Source organism: Procambarus clarkii, chromosome 50, assembly GCF_040958095.1.
Source record: "Procambarus clarkii isolate CNS0578487 chromosome 50, FALCON_Pclarkii_2.0, whole genome shotgun sequence".
NCBI classification, from domain to species: Eukaryota; Metazoa; Arthropoda; class Malacostraca; order Decapoda; family Cambaridae; genus Procambarus; species Procambarus clarkii.
In genome coordinates this window covers 5,821,181-5,841,834 of record NC_091199.1, presented here as the reverse complement: position 1 = coordinate 5,841,834, position 20,654 = coordinate 5,821,181, and the positions used below count along the sequence as shown (strand labels likewise).

General features: G+C 52.1%; 1 protein-coding gene across 1 annotated transcript in view; it reads left to right on the top strand.

Moving 5' to 3' along the window:
* Positions 1-4,697: 4,697 nt before the first annotated feature.
* Positions 4,698-20,654, top strand: part of LOC123749571 (sushi, von Willebrand factor type A, EGF and pentraxin domain-containing protein 1) — a 177,956-nt gene continuing 161,999 nt past the window's right edge. The window contains exon 1 of the mRNA XM_069303377.1: positions 4,698-4,846. Within this exon, the coding sequence (XP_069159478.1) occupies positions 4,795-4,846 (52 nt within the window). The 5' untranslated portion in view covers positions 4,698-4,794. The remainder of the gene's footprint in view (positions 4,847-20,654) is intronic.

Below are 20,654 nucleotides of genomic sequence, written 5' to 3'. Positions count from 1 at the left end.
GCTGGGGACACGTGGTGGCTGGGGACACGTGGGTGGCTGGGGACACGTGGGTGGCTGGGGACACGTGGATGGCTGGGGACACGTGGGTGGCTGGGGACACGTGGTGGCTGGGGACACGTGGGTGGCTGGGGACACGTGGGTGGCTGGGGACACGTGGGTGGCTGGGGACACGTGGTGGCTGGGGACACGTGGTGGCTGGGGACACGTGGGTGGCTGGGGACACGTGGTGGCTGGAGACACGTGGGTGGTTGGGGACACGTGGTGGCTGGGGACACGTGGGTGGCTGGGGACACGTGGGTGGCTGGGGACACGTGGTGGCTGGGAACACGTGGGTGGCTGGGGATACGTGGTGGCTGGGGACACGTGGTGGCTGGGGACACGTGGGTGGCTGGGGACACGTGGGTGGCTGGGGACACGTGGGTGGCTGGGGACACGTGGGTGGCTGGGGACACGTGGGTGACTGGGGACACGTAGGTGGCTGGGGACACGTGGTGGCTGGGGACACGTGGGTGGCTGGGGACACGTGGTGGCTGGGGACACGTGGGTGGCTGGGGACACGTGGGTGGCTGGGGACACGTGGTGGCTGGGGACACGTGGGTGGCTGGGGACACGTGGCGGCTGGGGACACGTGGGTGGCTGGGGACACGTGGGTGGCTGGGGACACGTGGGTGGCTGGGGACACGTGGTGGCTGGGGACACGTGGGTGGCTGGGGGCACGTGGTGGCTGGGGACACGTGGGTGGCTGGGGACACGTGGGTGGCTGGGGACACGTGGGTGGCTGGGGACACGTGGGTGGCTGGGGACACGTGGTGGCTGGGGACACGTGGGTGGCTGGGGACACGTGTGTGCTGGGGACACGTGGGTGGCTGGGGACACGTGGGTGGCTGGGGACACGTGGGTGGCTGGGGACACGGTGGTAGCTGGGGACACGTGGTGGCTGGGGACACGTGGGTGGCTGGGGACACCGTGGTGGCTGGGGACACGTGGGTGGCTTGGGGACACGTGGGGTGGCTGGGGGACACGTGGGTGGCTGGGGACACGTGGGTGGCTGGGGACACGTGGTGGCTGGGGACACGTGGGTGGCTGGGGACACGTGGGTGGCTGGGGACACGTGGGTGGCTGGGGACCACGTGGTGGCTGGGGACACGTGGTGGCTGGGGACACGCGGGTGGCTGGGGACACGTGGGTGGCTGGGGACACGTGGTGGCTGGGGACACTTGGGTGGCTGGGGACACGTGGTGGCTGGGGACACGTGGGCGGCTGGGGACACGTGGGTGGCTGGGGACACGTGGTGGCTGGGGACACGTGGGTGGCTGGGGGACACGTGGGTGGCTGGGGACACGTGGTGGCTGGGGACACGTGGGTGGCTGGGGACACGTGGGTGGCTGGGGACACGTGGTGGCTGGGGACACGTGGTGGCTGGGGACACGTGGTGGCTGGGGACACGTGGGTGGCTCGGGACACGTGGGTGGCTGGGGACACGTGGTGGCTGGGGGACACGTGGGTGGCTGGGGACACGTGGGTGGCTGGGGACACGTGGGTGGCTGGGGACACGTGGTGGCTGGGGACACGTGGGTGGCTGGGGACACGTGGTGGCTGGGGACACGTGGGTGGCTGGGGACACGTGGGTGACTGGGGACACGTGGGTGGCTGGGGACACGTGGGTGGCTGGGGACACGTGGTGGCTGGGGACACGTTGGTGGCTAAGGACACGTGGTGGCTGGGGACACGTGGGTGGCTGGGGACACGTGGGTGGCTGGGGACACGTGGTGGCTGGGGACACGTGGGTGGCTGGGGACACGTGGTGGCTGGGGACACGTGGTGGCTGGGGACACGTGGGTGGCTGGGGACACGTGGGTGGCTGGGGACACGTGGGTGGCTGGGGACACGTGGGTGGCTGGGGACACGTGGTGGCTGGGGACACGTTGGTGGCTGGGGACACGTGGTGGCTGGGGACACGTGGGTGGCTGGGGACACGTGGTGGCTGGGGACACGTGGGTGGCTGGGGACACGTGGGTGGCTGGGGACACGTGGTGGCTGGGGACACGTGGGTGGCTGGGGACACGTGGTGGCTGGGGACACGTGGGTGGCTGGGGACACGTGGTGGCTGGGGACACGTGGGTGGCTGGGGACACGTGGTGGCTGGGGACACGTGGGTGGCTGGGGACACGTGGTGGCTTGGGACACGTGGGTGACTGGGGACACGTGGGTGGCTGGGGACACGTGGGTGGCTGGGGACACGTGGTGGCTGGGGACACGTGGGTGGCTGGGGACGCGTGGGTGGCTGGGGACACGTGGGTGGCTGGGGACACGTGGTGGCTGGGGACACGTGGGTGGCTGGGGACACGTGGGTGGCTGGGGACACGTGGGTGGCTGGGGACACGTGGCGGCTGGAGACACACACACTGAAACAGACAGAGAGAAAGATCTAGGAGTTGATATCACACCATACCTGTCTCCTGAAGCCCACATAAAACGAATAACATCTGCGGCATATGCGAGGCTGGCTAACATCAGAACAGCCTTCAGGAACCTGTGTAAGGAATCATTCAGAATCTTGTACACCACATATGTAAGACCAATCCTGGAGTATGCGGCCCCAGCATGGAGCCCGTACCTTGTCAAGCACAAGACGAAGTTAGAAAAAGTCCAAAGGTATGCCACTAGACTAGTCCCAGAACTAAGAGGCATGAGTTACGAGGAAAGGCTGCGGGAAATTCACCTTACGACACTGGAAGACAGAAGAGTAAGGGGAGACATGATCACAACCTACAATATTCTCAGTGGACTTGACAGGGTAGATAAAGATAAACTATTCAACACTGGTGGAACACGAACAAGGGGACACAGGTGGAAACTGAGTACCCACATGAGCCACAGAGACGTTAGAAGGAACTTTTTCAGTGTCAGAGCAGTTAACAGGTGGAATGCATTAGGCAGTGATGTGGTGGAGACTGACTCCATACACAGTTTACAATGTAGATATGATAGAGCCCAGTAGGCTCAGGAACCTGTACACCAGTTGATTGACAGTTGAGAGGCGGGACCAAAGAGCTAGAGCTCAACCCCCGCAAGCACAACTAGGTGAGTACACTCACACACACGCGCGCGCGCACACTCTACTAAAAGTGAAACATATTCTCCAAGATTTTGTGAATATTTCATATCATTATTGAAGATTGTTGAATATTTTATATGACTGACAAATTCATATTCATAACTTACTTCTACTTATACGTTGTCAAGCATGAGTGTGGTCGTGGGTCAGGGTGTGGGCGTGGGTCAGGGTGTGATCGTGGGTCAGGGTGTGGGTGTGGGTCAGTGTGTGGGTGTGGGTCAGGGTGTGGTCGTGGGTCAGGGTGTGGTTGTAGGTCAGGGTGTGGGTCAGGGTGTGGTCGTGGGTCAGGGTGTGGGTGTGGATCAGGGTGTGGTCATGGGTCAGGGTGTGGTCGTGGGTCAGGGTGTGGTCGTGGGTCAGGGTGTGGGTGTGGGGCAGGGCGTGGTCGTTGGTCAAGGTGTGGTCGTGGGTCAGGGTGTGGTCGTGGGTCAGGGTGTGGTCGTGGGTCAAGGTGTGGTCGTGGGTCAGGGTGTGGGGTGTGGGTCAGGGTGTCGGTGTGGGTCAGGGTGTGGTCGTGGGTCAGGGTGTGGGTGTGGGTCAGGGTGTGGTCCTGGGTCAGGGTGTGGGTGTGGGTGTGGGTCAGGGTGTCGGTGTGGGTCAGGGTGTGGTCCTGGGTCAGGGTGTGGGTGTGGGTGTGGGTCAGGGTGTGGGTGTGGGTTAGGGTGTGGTCGTGGGTCAGGGTGTGGGTGTGGGTCAGGGTGTGGTCGTGGGTCTGGGTGTGGGTCAAGGTGTGGGTGTGGGTCAGGGTGTGGGTCAGGGTGTGGGGTGTGTGTCAGGGTGTCGGTGTGGGTCAGGGTGTGGTCGTGGGTCAGGGTGTGGGTGTGGGTCAGGGTGTGGTCCTGGGTCAGGGTGTGGGTGTGGGTGTGGGTCAGGGTGTACGTGTGGGTCAGGGTGTCGGTGTGGGTCAGGGTGTGGTCCTGGGTCAGGGTGTGGGTGTGGGTGTGGGTCAGGATGTGGGTGTGGGTTAGGGTGTGGTCGTGGGTCAGGGTGTGGGTGTGGGTCAGGGTGTGGTCGTGGGTCTGGGTGTGGGTCAAGGTGTGGGTGTGGGTCAGGGTGTCGGTGTGGGTCAGGGTGTGGTCGTGGGTCTAGGTCTGGGTGTGGGTCAGGGTGTCGGTGTGGGTCAGGGTGACTCATGGGTCAGGGTATGGGTGTGGGTCAGGGTTTGGGTTAGGGTGTGGGCGTGAGTCAGGCTGTGGGCGTGACTTAGGGTGTGGGCGTGGGTCAGGCTGTGGGCGTGACTTAGGGTGTGGGCGTGGGTCAGGCTGTGGGCGTGACTTAGGGTGTGGGCGTGACTCAGGCTGCGGGCGTGGGTCAGGCTGTGGGCGTGACTTAGGGTGTGGGCGTGTCAAAAATATTGTCTTGTTTACGATAAAAGTCGCTGACTCGCTGGATAAACAATGTGACTTATTGAGAGCGCTGTGATTGGTGGACCGATCATGACTGTGCGCATGACAGGAGGGCCCTGATTGGTCAGTTTATTTATCAACATGCGGAGACATCCGCTGATTGGTTGGAGGGATACTGACGCCACTATCGTGCTTGGCCGCGAATGTTGACGTGCCTCACTTCCTCCGTAACCTCCAGCCGCTCAGGTTCCTGCTGACGGAGCTCCTGGCCACGCTGCTGACAGGAGGAGCTCAGTAGGACACTGACGGGGCTTCAGGGGACAGGCAGCCATGGTGTTCCCACGTCTGCCTGCTGGTGTTCTGGTACTCCTTCTGCTAGCAGGTAAAGTTGTCACTCCTTCTGCTAGCAGGTAAATGTTGTCACTCCTTCTGCTAGCAGGTAAATGTTGTCACTCCTTCTGCTAGCAGGTAAATGTTGTCACTCCTTCTGCTAGCAGGTAAATGTTGGCACCCCTTCTGCTAGCAGGTAAATGTTGGCACCCCTTCTGCTAGCAGGTAAATGTTGGCACCCCTTCTGCTAGCAGGTAAATGTTGGCACCCCTTCTGCTAGCAGGTAAATGTTGGCACCCCTTCTGCTAGCAGGTAAATGTTGTCACCCCTTCTGCTAGCAGGTAAATGTTGTCACCCCTTCTGCTAGCAGGTAAATGTTGTCACTCCTTCTGCTAGCAGGTAAATGTTGTACTCCTGCTACCTTGAGGTGCTTCCGGGGCTTAGCGTCCCCGCGGCCCGGTCGTCGACCAGGCCTCCTGGTTGCCGGACTGATCAACTAGGCTGTTGGACGCGGCTGCTCGCAGCCTGACGTATGAGTCACAGCCTGGTTGATCAGGTATCCTTTGGAGGTGCTTATCCAGTTCTCTCTTGAACACTGTGAGGGGTCGGCCAGTTATGTCCCTTATGTGTAGTGGAAGCGTGTTGAACAGTCTCGGGCCTCTGATGTTGATAGTTCTCTCTTGAACACTGTGAGGGGTCGGCCAGTTATGTCCCTTATGTGTAGTGGAAGCGTGTTGAACAGTCTCGGGCCTCTGATGTTGATAGTTCTCTCTTGAACACTGTGAGGGGTCTGCCAGTTATGTCCCTTATGTGTAGTGGAAGCGTGTTGAACAGTCTCGGGCCTCTGATGTTGATAGTTCTCTCTTGAACACTGTGAGGGGTCTGCCAGTTATGTCCCTTATGTGTAGTGGAAGCGTGTTGAACAGTCTCGGGCCTCTGATGTTGATAGTTCTCTCTTGAACACTGTGAGGGGTCTGCCAGTTATGTCCCTTATGTGTAGTGGAAGCGTGTTGAACAGTCTCGGGCCTCTGATGTTGATAGAGTTCTCTCTCAGAGTACCTGTTGCACCTCTGCTTTTCAACGGGGGTATTCTGCACATCCTGCCATGTCTTCTGGTCTCATGTGATGTTATTTCTGTGTGCAGGTTTGGGACCAGCCCCTCTAATATTTTCCACGTGTAAATTATTATGTACCTCTCCCGCCTGCGCTCAAGGGAGTACAGTTTTAGGCTCTTTAGTCGGTCCCAATAGTTTAGATGTTTTACTGAGTGGATTCTAGCAGTAAAGGATCTCTGCACGCTCTCCAGGTCAGCAATTTCTCCAGCTCTGAAAGGTGCTGTCATTGTGCAGCAGTACTCCACTCTAGAGAGCACAAGCGTTTTGAAAAGTATCATCATCGGTATAGCATCTCTAGTGTGAAAAGTTCTTGTTATCCAACCTGTCATTTTTCTTGCAGTTGTGACGGCTACTTTCTTGTGTTCTTTAGAGGTAAGTTCTTCCGACATGAGTACACCCAGATCCTTTACATTGCCTTTTCGTTCTATGTTATGATTTGCCTGAGTTTTGTACGTGGTTTCCGTTTTTATATTTTCATTTTTTCCATAGCGCATGAGCTGGAACTTATCTTTGTAAACACCATATTATTTTCTGTAGCCCATAGAAAGACCTGATCTACATTTGATTGGAGGTTTGCCGTATCCTCTATGTTGCCAACTCTCATGAAGATCCTAGTGTCAACTGCAAAGGATGATACAGTGCTATAGGTTGTGTTTTTGTCTATGTCCGATATGAGGATGAGAAAAAGTACTGGAGCAAGCACAGTACCCTGGGGACACCAAACTAGCAGCACACAGCTCTAAGTACAGAACAGACATCAACGAACTCTGTACTCACTGTCAGGTGCCTGAAACAGTCGAACACTATCTCCTGCACTGCTTCCGACATTATAGTGCCAGAGTAAATTTCAAACAAGTCTTTATCGCACTTAAAATACCCTTCACCATCGAGCATATATTAGGAGGCGGTGACCACTCGTTACAAGAAAAATACCAAATAGTCAAAGCACTGGCTAAATATCTCCAGTCGACCAACAAATTGGGTCACATCTGACCCGCGCCACATTTATACCTGGCGCCACCAACAGCTAAACACAGAAAACAACTACCTCGTCGCAGCACCAAGGATCAGCTGACGCCATAAACACAACACACCGCCCTACGGTGCGGCAAGTCTCCCTCTTAACACACACCTCTGTTTTAATCACCGTTCCTCTATCTACAGCACAAAGCAACAAGCACCTTGGTAGCTCCGATCATCTTCAACATAAACGCGTCCAACAACATCAGTACTGGTGCAGTCATCGGGAGGACAAACCCTTCATGCAAACTGCACCTACTATCAACAAGAAGAAGAAGAGCTCTTCACGGTTGATGGGCTGGATTTTATTTTGTTGACTATTACACATTGGGTTCTGTTAGACAGGAAATTGTAGATCCATCTGCCTATTTTTCCGGTAATTCCTTTTGAACGCATTTTATGTGCAATAACACCATGGTCACATTTATCAAAGGCTTTTGCGAAATCTGTGTAAATTACATCAGCGTTTTGCTTGTCTTCCATAGCATCTAATGCCATATCATAGTGGTCCAGCAACTGCGACAGGCAAGAGCGCCCTGTTCTGAAACCATGTTGTCCGGGGTTATGGAGATGATGTGATTCCATGTATTTTGTGATCTTACTTCTTAGAACACTCTCAAAATTTTTTATGATGTGCGATGTTAGTGCTATCGGTCTGTAATTTTTTGCCTCTGCCTTATTTCCTCCTTTATGGAGTGGTGCTATCTCTGCTGTTTTTAGTATATCAGGAATAACGCCAGTATCTAGGCTTTGTCTCCACAGAATGTGGAGAGCCTGCGATAGTGGTTTTTCATAGTTCTTGATGAATATGGAGTTCCAAGAATCCGGGCCTGGTGCAGAGTGCATAGGCATACTGTTTATGGCTTCTTCAAAATTCAGTGGGGATAGGGTGACGTCTGATATATGATTTGATGTTGGTATCATATCCATGAAAAATTCATTTGGGTTATCAATCTTTAGTGCGTGTAATGGCTCGCTGAAAACAGAGTCGTACTGCTTCCTCAGTAGCTCGCTCATTGCTTTGTTGTCATCGGTGAAAGTTCCATCTCCCTTTCGCAGGGGCCCGATACTAGATGTGGTTTTTGATCTTGATTTTGCATAGGAGAAAAAGTATTTCGCATTTCTTTCTATTTCACTGATGGCTTTTTGCTCTCTTTGCCTCTCCTGGGTTTTGTATGATTCCTGTAGCTTGAGTTCAATTGTTTCTATTTCTCTACCTAACCTTCTTCGCCGTTCTTGAGATTGGGTGCGACTCTCAAGTTGTTCCGCGATTCGTTTTCTTCGCCTATATAGGGAACGACGTTCCCGTTCCAATCTGCATCTCTTCCTCTTTTTTCTTAGGGGTATGCGGTTTGAACATATTTCTAGTGCTACTGAGCTTATTTTTTCCAGGTACTGGTTCAGGTTTGCATTTTCTGGCTGTTCTTCCCAGTTTATTTCTGTGAAGTCCTGGTTTATTTGCTCCCAGTTTATCTGTTTATTATTGAAGTTGAATTTGCTGAAATCTCCTCCACCGGGAATCTGGATTGGTTTTGAAGGTCTATTCCCAATGCTTGTCAGAATTTCAATTAAGTTGTGATCTGAGTAACAGGTATTTGTAATCATTATGTTCCTGATCAATTCATCATTATTAGTGAAAATGAGGTCCAGCGTGTTCTCCTTCCTAGTTGGTTCTACTATTTGCTGGTTTAAGGCAAACCTGTCGCACATCCGTAGCAGGTCATTTGCATGTGCCTGTTCATTTAGGCTACTTCCTGGTATTCTTTCTGATATTACTGTATTAGCCAGGTGCTTCCATTTCAGGTGCCGTAGGTTGAAGTCCCCAAGAAGGATGATGTTTGGAGCTGGATTTGTGAGGTTTTCCAAGCAGTGTTCTATTTTCATTAGTTGGTCTTTAAAGTGCTGAAGGTTTGCCTCCGGTGACTTATATACAAGGACAATAACTACATTTAGGATCTCTATTTTGATTATCAGCACTTCCACCATATCATTTGAGGTGTTTAGCAGCTCAGTACAGATGAGTGTGTCTTTGATGTAGAGGCAGACCCCACCCTGAAGCCGGTGTTTCCTATCACATCTGAAAAGATTGTATTCTGAGATCCATATTTCACCATCATGGTAGTTCTTTGTGTGAGTTTCCGTTAGGGCTGCAAACACTGCATTTGCCTCATGAAGGAGACCATCTATAAAGTGAACTTTGTTGGATTTGCGTGTCTTTATACCCTGGATGTTGGCAAATATAAATGATGTTATCGTGTTAGTGGAAGTGCTGGATGCCTTACTTGGTGTTAATATCTGAGGCTCTGGTAAGGAGGCCACTGTGTTTGCTTCCTCTCTAGCATTTGACCGAGTTGGTGGTAGAGTCTGGTCATTTTTAACCATTCTTCTCCTCCTCCTCTTGCTAAAAAAATTATCCCGGTCGATGGAGTAGTGGCTGTTTTCATAGTGGTAGTCTGTCGGTTTTATTCGCCTGGTACCTCTTACATGAAAAAGCTGGACATTCAGCATTGAAGCACTCTTTCCTGTCCAAAGAGTTCTTGCAAATTTCTGGATGAAATAATTCACAGCTTTTGGTACATTTACCTGTATTGAGGAGGTTTCTGCACTTTCTAGGGTGATCATACTTACATGTTCCATTTGTTCTTCCCGATATCCCATGTATACAGGTTGCTCATTTGTAATACCAACAGATTTTAGGGCCTTGTTTTGTTTGTTTCCCTTTGCCAGGGACCGCACTCTGCTGCGGCGTCCCCGACACTGCTCTGCTCCGGCGTCATTGACACCGCGCTCTGCTCAGGCGTCCCCGACTCCCCGCTCTGCTCAGGCGTCCTCGACTCCCCGCTTTGCTCAGGCGTCCCCGACTCCCCGCTCTGCCCAGGCGCCCCCGACTCCCAACTCTGCCCAGGCGCCCCCGACTCCCCGCTCTGCTCAGGCGCCCCGGACTTCCCACTCTGCTCAGGCGCCCCCGACTCCCCGCTCTGCCCAGGCGCCCCCGACTCCCCGCTCTGCTCAGGCGTCCCCAACTCCGCGGTCTGCTCAGGCGTCCCCGACTCCGCGCCTTGCTCAGGCGTCCCCAACTCCGCGCTCTGCTCAGGCGTCCCCGACTTCGCGCCTTGCTCAGGCGCCCCCGACTCCCCGCTCTGCCCAGGCGCCTCCGACTCCCTGCTCTGCTCAGGAGTCCCCAACTCCGCGCTATGCTCAGGTGCCCCCGACTCCGCGCCCTGCTCAGGCGCCCCCGACTCCCCGCTCTGCTCAGGCGCCCCGGACTTCCCACTCTGCTCAGGCGCCCCCGACTCCCCGCTCTGCCCAGGCGCCCCCGACTCCCCGCTCTGCTCAGGCGTCCCCGACTCCGCGCCCTGCTCAGGCGTCCCCGACTCCGCGCCCTGCTCAGGCGTCCCCGACTCTGCGCCCTGCTCAGGAGTCCCCAACTCCCCGCCCTGCTCAGGTGCCGCTGCCACCGAGCTCTGTGCTGCTGGTTGTACCTTGGTGTCATGTACAGTTTGTTTGAAGACATTATAAATTGCTATGCAGGCATTTATTAGTGATTCTCTGTTGTCGGCGGGAGGTATTTACCTGCTAGCAGGTAAATGTTGTCACTCCTGCTGCAGTATGGTGACACAGTAGCAGGCCAGGGGACCACCAGGTGTATGGTGACACAGTAGCAGGCCAGGGACCACCACAGCACCTGGTGTATGGTGACACTGTAGCAGGTCAGGGGACCACCACAGCACCTGGTGTATGGTGACATAGTAGCAAACCAGGGGGACCACCACAGCACCAGGTGTATGGTGACACTGTAGCAGGCCAGGGACCACCACAGCACCTGGTGTATGGTGACACTGTAGCAGGCCAGGGACCACCACAGCACCTGGTGTATGGTGACACAGTAGCAGGCCAGGGACCACCACAGCACCTGGTGTATGGTGACACTGTAGCAGGCCAGGGACCACCACAGCACCAGGTGTATGGTGACACTGTAGCAGGCCAGGGACCACCACAGCACCTGGTGTATGGTGACACAGTAGCAGGCCAGGGGACCACCACAGCACCTGGTGTATGGTGACACTGTAGCAGGCTAGGGACCACCACAGCACCTGGTGTATGGTGACACAGTAGCAGGCCAGGGACCACCACAGCACCTGGTGTATGGTGACACTGTAGCAGGCCAGGGACCACCACAGCACCTGGTGTATGGTGACACTGTAGCAGGCCAGGGACCACCACAGCACCTGGTGTATGGTGACACTGTAGCAGGCCAGGGACCACCACAGCACCTGGTGTATGGTGACACAGTAGCAGGCCAGGGGACCACCACAGCACCTGGTGTATGGTGACACTGTAGCAGGCCAGGGACCACCACAGCACCTGGTGTATGGTGACACAGTAGCAGGCCAGGGACCACCACAGCACCTGGTGTATGGTGACACTGTAGCAGGCCAGGGACCACCACAGCACCAGGTGTATGGTGACACAGTAGCAGGCCAGGGGACCACCACAGCACCTGGTGTATGGTGACACTGTAGCAGGTCAGGGGACCACCACAGCACCTGGTGTTTGGTGACATAGTAGCAAACCAGGGGGACCACCACAGCACCAGGTGTATGGTGACACAGTAGCAGGCCAGGGACCACCACAGCACCAGGTGTATGGTGACACTGTAGCAGGCCAGGGACCACCACAGCACCAGGTGTATGGTGACACAGTAGCAGGCCAGGGGACCACCACAGCACCTGGTGTATGGTGACACTGTAGCAGGTCAGGGGACCACCACAGCACCTGGTGTTTGGTGACATAGTAGCAAACCAGGGGGACCACCACAGCACCAGGTGTATGGTGACACAGTAGCAGGCCAGGGACCACCACAGCACCAGGTGTATGGTGACACAGTAGCAGGCCAGGGACCACCACAGCACCAGGTGTCCCCCACGCGTCACGGGGCAGGGGTTGAGGGACACCCTGACACAGGGACGATAGCACCTCTAGTATAGACCGCGAGAATAATTGAAAAAGCTGTAAAAAGTTAAGTGAAAGCAGTATAAATGAATTTTTAAGTGGTGTTCGTTTACCCGGAGTGACGGTGAACTGTTAGTGTGTAGTGAGCCCTGGAATGTCCAGTAGGGGGGGGGAGGGGTCAATACTAGTTTGGAAATAAGATTGTTGATTTGTGGAGCAGATATGGTAATAAATATAGAGACGGAGTAATGCCTCTCTGTCCCAGGTTGGAGGCTACACCTTCGCGTATATGATGGGTGTCGGAGTGTGATAGATCGGTCAGGGTCGGCCCTAGTGCCACACTTTATGAAATATCGCCACTAACCTTTACCCCCTCCCACCCCTACCTCGTGCTAGTCTCGCAAAATAAAATATGAAATATTGGTTGTGTTTCCCGTAGATTTATCCGGCAGTTTCAATACTAATTTTTCTGAAAGATAGAGATGGACAATGAGGCGTGACAGGGGGATGGGGGGAGATCAGGGGAGGTTATCTTGACGTTATCTTGAGATGATTTCGGGGCTTAGCGTCCCTGCGGCCCGGTCCTCGACCAGGCCTCCTCTTTGTCACGCACCCACCCAGGAAGCAGCCCGTAGCAGCTGTCTAACTCCCAGGTACCTATTTACTGCTGGGTGAACGGCGGCATCAGGGTGAAAGATGTTACAGCCTTCCAATTGCCACCAGATCGGTTAGAGACAGTTGGTGCATTCCCTAGACTTTAATGTCACAGTAGACCACGTCTGTGACAGTGTACTGTGGTGACTGTGACAGTGTACTGTGGTGGCTGTGACAGTGTACCTGTGGTGACTGTGACAGTGTACTGTGGTGGCTGTGACAGTGTACTGTGGTGACTGTGACAGTGTACTGTGGTGACTGTGACAGTGTACTGTGGTGACTGTGACAGTGTACTGTGGTGACTGTGACAGTGTACTGTGGTGGCTGTGACAGTGTACTGTGGTGGCTGTGACAGTGTACTGTGGTGACTGTGACAGTGTACTGTGGTGACTGTGACAGTGTACTGTGGTGACTGTGACAGTGTACTGTGGTGACTGTGACAGTGTACTGTGGTGACTGTGACAGTGTACTGTGGTGACTGTGACAGTGTACTGTGGTGACTGTGACAGTGTACTGTGGTGGCTGTGACAGTGTACTATGGTGACTGTGACAGTGTACTGTGGTGACTGTGACAGTGTACTGTGGTGACTGTGACAGTGTACCTGTGGTGACTGTGACAGTGTACTGTGGTGGCTGTGACAGTGTACTGTGGTGACTGTGACAGTGTACTGTGGTGGCTGTGACAGTGTACTGTGGTGTCTGTGACAGTGTACTGTGGTGGCTGTGACAGTGTACCTGTGGTGGCTGTGACAGTGTACTGTGGTGACTGTGACAGTGTACTGTGGTGGCTGTGACAGTGTACTATAGTGACTGTGACAGTGTACCTGTGGTGTCTGTGACAGTGTACTGTGGTGGCTGTGACAGTGTACTATGGTGACTGTGACAGTGTACTGTGGTGACTGTGACAGTGTACTGTGGTGGCTGTGACAGTGTACAGTGGTGGCTGTGACAGTGTACTGTGGTGACTGTGACAGTGTACTGTGGTGACTGTGACAGTGTACTGTGGTGACTGTGACAGTGTACTGTGGTGGCTGTGACAGTGTACTATGGTGACTGTGACAGTGTACTGTGGTGACTGTGACAGTGTACCTGTGGTGACTGTGACAGTGTACTGTGGTGGCTGTGACAGTGTACTGTGGTGACTGTGACAGTGTACTGTGGTGACTGTGACAGTGTACTGTGGTGACTGTGACAGTGTACTGTGGTGACTGTGACAGTGTACTGTGGTGGCTGTGACAGTGTACTATGGTGACTGTGACAGTGTACTGTGGTGACTGTGACAGTGTACCTGTGGTGACTGTGACAGTGTACTGTGGTGACTGTGACAGTGTACTATGGTGTCTGTGACAGTGTACTGTGGTGGCTGTGACAGTGTACTATGGTGACTGTGTCAGTGTACTATAGTGACTGTGACAGTGTACTATAGTGACTGTGACAGTGTACTATAGTGACTGTGACAGTGTACTATAGTGACTGTGACAGTGTACTGTGGTGACTGTGACAGTGTACTGTGGTGTCTGTGACAGTGTACTGTGGTGGCTGTGACAGTGTACTATGGTGACTGTGACAGTGTACTATAGTGACTGTGACAGTGTACTATGGTGGCTGTGACAGTGTACTATAGTGACTGTGACAGTGTACTATGGTGACTGTGACAGTGTACTGTGGTGACTGTGACAGTGTACTGTGGTGACTGTGACAGTGTACTGTGGTGACTGTGACAGTGTACTGTGGTGACTGTGACAGTGTACTGTGGTGGCTGTGACAGTGTACTATGGTGACTGTGACAGTGTACTGTGGTGACTGTGACAGTGTACTGTGGTGACTGTGACAGTGTACCTGTGGTGACTGTGACAGTGTACTGTGGTGGCTGTAACAGTGTACTGTGGTGACTGTGACAGTGTACTGTGGTGGCTGTGACAGTGTACTGTGGTGTCTGTGACAGTGTACTGTGGTGGCTGTGACAGTGTACCTGTGGTGGCTGTGACAGTGTACTGTGGTGACTGTGACAGTGTACTGTGGTGGCTGTGACAGTGTACTATAGTGACTGTGACAGTGTACCTGTGGTGTCTGTGACAGTGTACTGTGGTGGCTGTGACAGTGTACTATGGTGACTGTGACAGTGTACTGTGGTGACTGTGACAGTGTACTGTGGTGGCTGTGACAGTGTACAGTGGTGGCTGTGACAGTGTACTGTGGTGACTGTGACAGTGTACTGTGGTGACTGTGACAGTGTACTGTGGTGACAGTGTACTGTGGTGGCTGTGACAGTGTACTATGGTGACTGTGACAGTGTACTGTGGTGACTGTGACAGTGTACCTGTGGTGACTGTGACAGTGTACTGTGGTGGCTGTGACAGTGTACTGTGGTGACTGTGACAGTGTACTGTGGTGACTGTGACAGTGTACTGTGGTGACTGTGACAGTGTACTGTGGTGACTGTGACAGTGTACTGTGGTGGCTGTGACAGTGTACTATGGTGACTGTGACAGTGTACTGTGGTGACTGTGACAGTGTACCTGTGGTGACTGTGACAGTGTACTGTGGTGACTGTGACAGTGTACTATGGTGTCTGTGACAGTGTACTGTGGTGGCTGTGACAGTGTACTATGGTGACTGTGACAGTGTACTATAGTGACTGTGACAGTGTTCTATAGTGACTGTGACAGTGTTCTATAGTGACTGTGACAGTGTACTATAGTGACTGTGACAGTGTACTATAGTGACTGTGACAGTGTACTGTGGTGACTGTGACAGTGTACTGTGGTGTCTGTGACAGTGTACTGTGGTGGCTGTGACAGTGTACTATGGTGACTGTGACAGTGTACTATAGTGACTGTGACAGTGTACTATGGTGGCTGTGACAGTGTACTATAGTGACTGTGACAGTGTACTATGGTGACTGTGACAGTGTACTGTGGTGGCTGTGACAGTGTACTATGGTGACTGTGACAGTGTACTATGGTGACTGTGACAGTGTACTATAGTGACTGTGACAGTGTACTGTGGTGACTGTGACAGTGTACTGTGGTGACTGTGACAGTGTACCTGTGGTGTCTGTGACAGTGTACTGTGGTGGCTGTGACAGTGTACTGTGGTGACTGTGACAGTGTACTGTGGTGTCTGTGACAGTGTACTATGGTGACTGTGACAGTGTACTGTGGTGGCTGTGACAGTGTACCTGTGGTGTCTGTGACAGTGTACTATGGTGACTGTAACAGTGTACTATAGTGACTGTGACAGTGTACCTGTGGTGTCTGTGACAGTGTACTGTGGTGGCTGTGACAGTGTACCTATGGTGTCTGTGACAGTGTACTATGGTGACTGTGACAGTGTACTATAGTGACTGTGACAGTGTACCTGTGGTGTCTGTGACAGTGTACTATGGTGACTGTGACAGTGTACTATAGTGACTGTGACAGTGTACCTGTGGTGTCTGTGACAGTGTACTATGGTGACTGTGACAGTGTACTATAGTGACTGTGACAGTGTACCTGTGGTGTCTGTGACAGTGTACTGTGGTGGCTGTGACAGTGTACTGTGGTGGCTGTGACAGTGTACCTGTGGTGACTGTGACAGTGTACTGTGGTGACTGTGACAGTGTACTGTGGTGACTGTGACAGTGTTCTGTGGTGACTGTGACAGTGTACTATGGTGACTGTGACAGTGTACTGTGGTGACTGTGACAGTGTACTATGGTGACTGTGACAGTGTACCTGTGGTGGCTGTGACAGTGTACTATAGTGACTGTGACAGTGTCCTGTGGTGACTGTGACAGTGTACTATAGTGACTGTGACAGTGTACTGTGGTGACTGTGACAGTGTACTATAGTGACTGTGACAGTGTACTATAGTGACTGTGACAGTGTACTGTGGTGGCTGTGACAGTGTACTATAGTGACTGTGACAGTGTACTATAGTGACTGTGACAGTGTAGTGTGGTGGCTGTGACAGTGTACTATAGTGACTGTGACAGTGTACTATAGTGACTGTGACAGTGTACTATAGTGACTGTGACAGTGTACTATAGTGACTGTGACAGTGTACTATGGTGACTGTGACAGTGTACTGTGGTGACTGTGACAGTGTACTATAGTGACTGTGACAGTGTACTATAGTGACTGTGACAGTGTACTGTGGTGGCTGTGACAGTGTACTATAGTGACTGTGACAGTGTACTATAGTGACTGTGACAGTGTACCTGTGGTGTCTGTGACAGTGTACTATGGTGACTGTGACAGTGTACTGTGGTGGCTGTGACAGTGTACTATAGTGACTGTGACAGTGTACTATAGTGACTGTGACAGTGTACTATAGTGACTGTGACAGTGTACTATAGTGACTGTGACAGTGTACTATAGTGACTGTGACAGTGTACTATGGTGACTGTGACAGTGTACTGTGGTGACTGTGACAGTGTACCTGTGGTGTCTGTGACAGTGTACTATGGTGTCTGTGACAGTGTACTGTGGTGGCTGTGACAGTGTACCTATGGTGTCTGTGACAGTGTACTATGGTGACTGTGACAGTGTACTATAGTGACTGTGACAGTGTACCTGTGGTGTCTGTGACAGTGTACTATGGTGACTGTGACAGTGTACTATAGTGACTGTGACAGTGTACCTGTGGTGTCTGTGACAGTGTACTATGGTGACTGTGAAAGTGTACTATAGTGACTGTGACAGTGTACCTGTGGTATCTGTGACAGTGTACTGTGGTGGCTGTGACAGTGTACTGTGGTGGCTGTGACAGTGTACCTGTGGTGACTGTGACAGTGTACTGTGGTGACTGTGACAGTGTACTGTGGTGACTGTGACAGTGTACTGTGGTGACTGTGACAGTGTACTATGGTGACTGTGACAGTGTACTGTGGTGACTGTGACAGTGTACTATGGTGACTGTGACAGTGTACCTGTGGTGGCTGTGACAGTGTACTATAGTGACTGTGACAGTGTACTGTGGTGACTGTGACAGTGTACTATAGTGACTGTGACAGTGTACTGTGGTGACTGTGACAGTGTACTATAGTGACTGTGACAGTGTACTATAGTGACTGTGACAGTGTACTGTGGTGGCTGTGACAGTGTACTATAGTGACTGTGACAGTGTACTATAGCGACTGTGACAGTGTACTGTGGTGGCTGTGACAGTGTACTATAGTGACTGTGACAGTGTACTATAGTGACTGTGACAGTGTACTATAGTGACTGTGACAGTGTACTATAGTGACTGTGACAGTGTACTATAGTGACTGTGACAGTGTACTATGGTGACTGTGACAGTGTACTGTGGTGACTGTGACAGTGTACTATAGTGACTGTGACAGTGTACTATAGTGACTGTGACAGTGTACTGTGGTGACTGTGACAGTGTACTATAGTGACTGTGACAGTGTACTATAGTGACTGTGACAGTGTACTGTGGTGGCTGTGACAGTGTACTATAGTGACTGTGACAGTGTACTATAGTGACTGTGACAGTGTACTATAGTGACTGTGACAGTGTACTATAGTGATGTAACACGGGTTTGGGTTCCTCTCTCTATTTCTCTACCTTCTACTCCCTCTACCCGTATTCTTACTTTTATTTCTAAACCAAGGGACTCCAAAACTTTTAACAAAGCCAACTCCACGCCACGTGGTCCTAAGACGATTGACCGACTTAGGATTCTACACCCAGTATGACGTGACCTAAGCTCTGAACAAAACCCTAGAGTCACCTCTGCTGCCACCACCAGACCAGTAATACAAGAGCAATGATCGAGGTCTGGATCGATCACGCTAATTAATCAACCTAGGGGCTTGATCCCCACTATAAACGATGACCTTGAGTGTGGAATAAATTACACGGTAATGATAATTCCGATTCGATGTTAGAATCGGCGCCCAATGCAACTCTGCCTCGTGTGGACCACGTGACCAGGACAAGTATACACATAAAACACATGGAAACAATAAAATGCAAATTAATAACAAATTTAATTTATTAAAAGAAAACTAAAACAAAATCTAAATGTGTTCACTCCCTATCACTTTAACACTCCCTACTTGACCTGAATGGCAAATGAGAAGACTATTTCTATACATAACCATAGCAACTATACCTTGGGCGACCAGCTCTGGGTGTTGTGCTGGTCTTGGGGAGAGGTAAGATGTTTGACCTCTCCCAGCTGCTCCCGTATTCACACTGATTTTTTCCTTGTCTGGACTACCCCAGACAGAGTATTGTATCCTTCCGCCTAGTCAAAGTCCTACCCAGTTACTAGCAAGGTTTAAGTTATAATTAACCTCTGTTGTACTTAATTGATCCAGACTGGTTGAATTATTTTACTGAATTAAATTACAAACATCTAACGGCAGAGCTGTTCCCGATCACAAAAATGGTTATTAAAACTTTGAGAAATACTAGACATGTCAACCCTGCTGACCTATGACCGCCGGTCACTCCGCCTTAAAAGTTAGATCTGATTCGTGACGTCACTGATGGTGACTTAAACTCAATAATTAGAATACTCTTGATATTGTATCCAGTACTATTATACAATACAATTTTAATGCAAAATGAATAAAGGCTAATTTTCTCTAAATTACTGAATACTATAGGATGATTCATTATACGCAGCTATGAACAAAGCGTTGGTTATTTCCACCGCGAATTCCCCTGGGGGTCAGGTCACCATGCGGCTCAGCTTCCCATTCTCTTTTGTCGATAAACCACTCTGGATAATTCTTACAACAGCCTAGTTTGTTACAGTGACTGTGACAGTGTACTATGGTGACTGTGACAGTGTACTGTGGTGGCTGTGACAGTGTACTGTGGTGGCTGTGACAGTGTACTGTGGTGGCTGTGACAGTGTACTATGGTGGCTGTGACAGTGTACTATAGTGATTGTGAGTGTACTGTGGTGGCTGTGACAGTGTACTATAGTGACTGTGACAGTGTACTATGGTGGCTGTGACAGTGTACTGTGGTGACTGTGACAGTGTACTGTGGTGGCTGTGACAGTGTACCTATGGTGACTGTGACAGTGTAGTGTGGTGACTGTGACAGTGTACTATGGTGACTGTGACAGTGTACTGTGGTGACTGTGACAGTGTACTGTGGTGGCTGTGACAGTGTACCTATGGTGACTGTGACAGTGTACCTATGGTGACTGTGACAGTGTACTGTGGTGACTGTGACAGTGTACTATGGTGACTGTGACAGTGTACTATGGTGGCTGTGACAGTGTACTGTGGTGACTGTGACAGTGTACTGTGGTGGCTGTGACAGTGTACCTATGGTGACTGTGACAGTGTACTGTGGTGACTGTGACAGTGTACTATGGTGACTGTGACAGTGTACTGTGGTGACTGTGACAGTGTACTGTGGTGGCTGTGACAGTGTACCTATGGTGACTGTGACAGTGTACCTATGGTGACTGTGACAGTGTACTGTGGTGACTGTGACAGTGTACTATGGTGACTGTGACAGTGTACTATGGTGGCTGTGACAGTGTACTGTGGTGACTGTGACAGTGTACTGTGGTGGCTGTGACAGTGTACCTATGGTGACTGTGACAGTGTACTCTGGTGACTGTGACAGTGTACTATGGTGACTGTGACAGTGTACTGTGGTGACTGTGACAGTGTACTGTGGTGGCTGTGACAGTGTACCTATGGTGACTGTGACAGTGTACCTATGGTGACTGTGACAGTGTACTGTGGTGACTGTGACAGTGTACTATGGTGACTGTGACAGTGTACTATGGTGGCTGTGACAGTGTACTGTGGTGACTGTGACAGTGTACTGTGGTGGCTGTGACAGTGTACCTATGGTGACTGTGACAGTGTACTGTGGTGACTGTGACAGTGTACTATGGTGACTGTGACAGTGTACTGTGGTGACTGTGACAGTGTACTATGGTGACTGTGACAGTGTACTGTGGTGGCTGTGACAGTGTACTGTGGTGACTGTGACAGTGTACCTTTGGCGGTACACTGTACACCTCAGAATAAAACCCAAAAACAGTTAACTTACTCCCGGGCACTTTCTGCCTGCTAGGTGAACAGAGGCATTAGGTGATATTAAACATGACGCCCCAAAAACCATTTCTGCCCCGACCTAGATTCGAACCCG